General features: G+C 64.8%; 1 protein-coding gene across 1 annotated transcript in view; it reads right to left on the bottom strand.

The window, feature by feature from the left end:
• Positions 1-2,500, bottom strand: part of LOC113810639 (mucin-2) — a 32,345-nt gene that overhangs the window by 1,659 nt on the left and 28,186 nt on the right. The window contains exon 7 of the mRNA XM_070126172.1: positions 1-2,500. This exon is cut by the window's left edge and continues 1,659 nt beyond it; it is cut by the window's right edge and continues 430 nt beyond it. Coding sequence (XP_069982273.1) covers positions 1-2,500 — 2,500 coding nt within the window.

Raw genomic sequence — 2,500 nt, 5'->3', positions numbered from 1 at the left:
ATGAACACGACCGGCCGCGAGGTCGTCGAGCTCGGCCTCCGTCTCACGGGGGCGCTGGTGGTCGAGGGAGACGTCGCGGCTGACGTTAGAGCTGATGTCAAGGTTGAGGTTGACGCCGACGTTGGTGCTGATGTCGAGGCCGACGTTGGGGCAGACGTCGAGGCTGACGTTGTTGCCGACGTCGAGGCTGACATTGTTGCCGACGTCGAGGCTGACGTTGTTGCCGACGTCGAGGCTGACGTTGTTGCCGACGTCGAGGCTGACGTTGCCGGCGTCGAGGTTGACGTTAGTGCTGAAGTTGACGCTGACGTTAATGCTGTTGTCGTTGCTGTCGCTGATGTTGTAATTGATGCCGAAGATGATGCTGCAGTCGATGAAGTCGACGAAATAGACGAAGACGACGCAGGAACTGTCGTCCTCTCGGTCGTGGGCGCGGGTCGAGGCTGGAACGTGAAGAACTCCGTCTCCGCCGCCGCCGGGCGCGTCGTCTCCGGCCTCGCGCTGGCCACGCTGGAGATGCCCTGCAAGCCGTTGATAAAGATGATGGGGCTGTTGGTGGCGGTGTTCACCTGCGTCGGCGCGCCCGTGCTGATGTCCAGCTCGATCAGATCCTTGACGGCCGGCTGCTCCTCCTCGGCGGGAGGGTCGTTCCTCGTCGTGGGGCTCTCTCTGTTCCAGTCGTTCAGCGTCGAGTAGAGGAAGTTGGTGACGAGGGCCACGTCCGCCGGGGCGTCGTCCTCCTTTTGCTGCTCGGCTCCGGCCTCCGTCTGCGCCTCCACGGTAAAGGGCGCGCTGCCGGTCGGGCTGAGCGATGAGATCACCTGCGCCACCGACTGCTCCATGCCTTTCCCCGTCGTCGTCAGGGGCGGGCCGGCGGGCGTCGCGCGCTTCACGGTCGTGGCCTTTTCTGTCGTCCTGAGGATGTTCTCGCTCTCCGAGTCCGCCAAGGCAGCCGCTGATCCTTCGGGAGCCGGCGCCTCCTCCGGCGGTCCGGTGGCCGCTCGGTCGGGCGACGGAGGCGCTTCCGAAGGCACTTCCGAAGGCGTCTCCGAAGGTGCTTCCGAAGGCGAATCGTCGCCGGGAATCGAGGAGGACGACTCTCCTCCCGCGGGAGTCGGCCTCGAGGCCCCCTCTGCTGCGATCCGCGTTGGCGCCGCCGAGTTCTTCTGGTTGTTCTTCCTGAGCGCCAGGCGGTCCCAGGCCGACGGGAAGTCCGCGCCGGCCTCCTTGTACTTCGCCCCCGTCAGGATGCTGAGCCAGTCGTTGGAAATACGGGCTCGGTCGGCGGGGTCACCGAGGGCGCTCGCGTCACGCTTCCTGCGGCGCCCCAGCAGGAGGGGAGCCCAGTAGGGCCAGAGGGCGGTGGCGAAGGCAATCGAACTGGGCAAAGCTCCGATTGCCACCGCCTTCATGAGGTTGTCCATCTGCAGTCTGGACTTGGGCTCTGCTGCGCTAGCCGGGTCCGCCGCGACCGCTGTCGAGGTCGCTATCATCTGCTCTGTCTTTGTTACGTCCTCCTTTGTATCTTGTGTGACGTCAGTATCTTCTGTAAATCCAAATCTTTGTGAAGGTCCGCTCGTTTCAGTCCGCAAGTTGGCATAATTTGGCAAGGCCGATTCTTCGTTCTCAGCGTTGGTGTCATTGCTCGTCAGCTGAAGAAGATTAGCAAAGTTGCTCAGTTCTGCCTGCGCCTGGCTGACGACGTTGTATGCTTGCGCAGGGTTCTGGTGGCGCGCAGGCAGCCGGCTCGTGGGCGTGTCGCCTCCCGCTGAGTAGTAGAACGGGGAGCCCTGGTCGGGGAGCCGCGGGTAGTTCTGAAGGAGGCTGCTTTCGAAGGGGAGCGGCCGATTTGGAACGGCCGAGGTTTCGTAGCTTTGGTACTGATACCTGTTGCCTTGGAACGCCGGGCTGCTCGGCTGGGGGGTCCTCTGGGCTTGCGTAGGAGCCCGTTTGGGCGGGAAGAATTCGGTGAGGTTCCCGACGGGGACTTTCCTGATGATTCCTCCCGTCGTGCTGTTGTCGAGATGAAACTTGGGCTTGGTGATTTCGAAGACCTGGTTGGGCAGGAGCCCGAGGACCGAGGGATTCTGCTCGAGGAGTTGGTGGGCGGAGGTGTTGTAGAGCGGCACCACCGGCGGGATGGTCGTTGCCCGCACGAAGTCCGGCAGAAGCTGCAGAACTTCGTTGTTATTCAGGTTGATGCCGTCGGGGTTCTCGGGCCGCGACGCCCCTGGACGGGCGCCGCCGCTCGACCCCGCCTGGGGCTCGCCCTGCCCTGCGGCGCCAAGGGGCGGAATCGGGGAGCCGGGAAGCGGGATGGCAGGGGGGAGGACAGCCATGGGGGGAGCGGGGGGGAGAACCGTCTGTGGGTTCGGTGGGAACGGCCCCTGCGGCAGTGCTCCCGGCGGGCGGGGTCGGCCAGCGAGGGACGCGGCGTGACTGGGTCCTGCAAGATTCGTCGGGACGTAGCCGGCGGGGACCTCCTGCGGCCCAGCCAGAG

The sequence above is a fragment of the Penaeus vannamei genome, chromosome 10 (genome assembly GCF_042767895.1).
Source record: "Penaeus vannamei isolate JL-2024 chromosome 10, ASM4276789v1, whole genome shotgun sequence".
Taxonomy (NCBI): domain Eukaryota; kingdom Metazoa; phylum Arthropoda; class Malacostraca; order Decapoda; family Penaeidae; genus Penaeus; species Penaeus vannamei.
The sequence above is the reverse complement of the archived record's forward strand: the minus strand, read 5'-3'. Positions and strand labels throughout refer to the sequence as shown.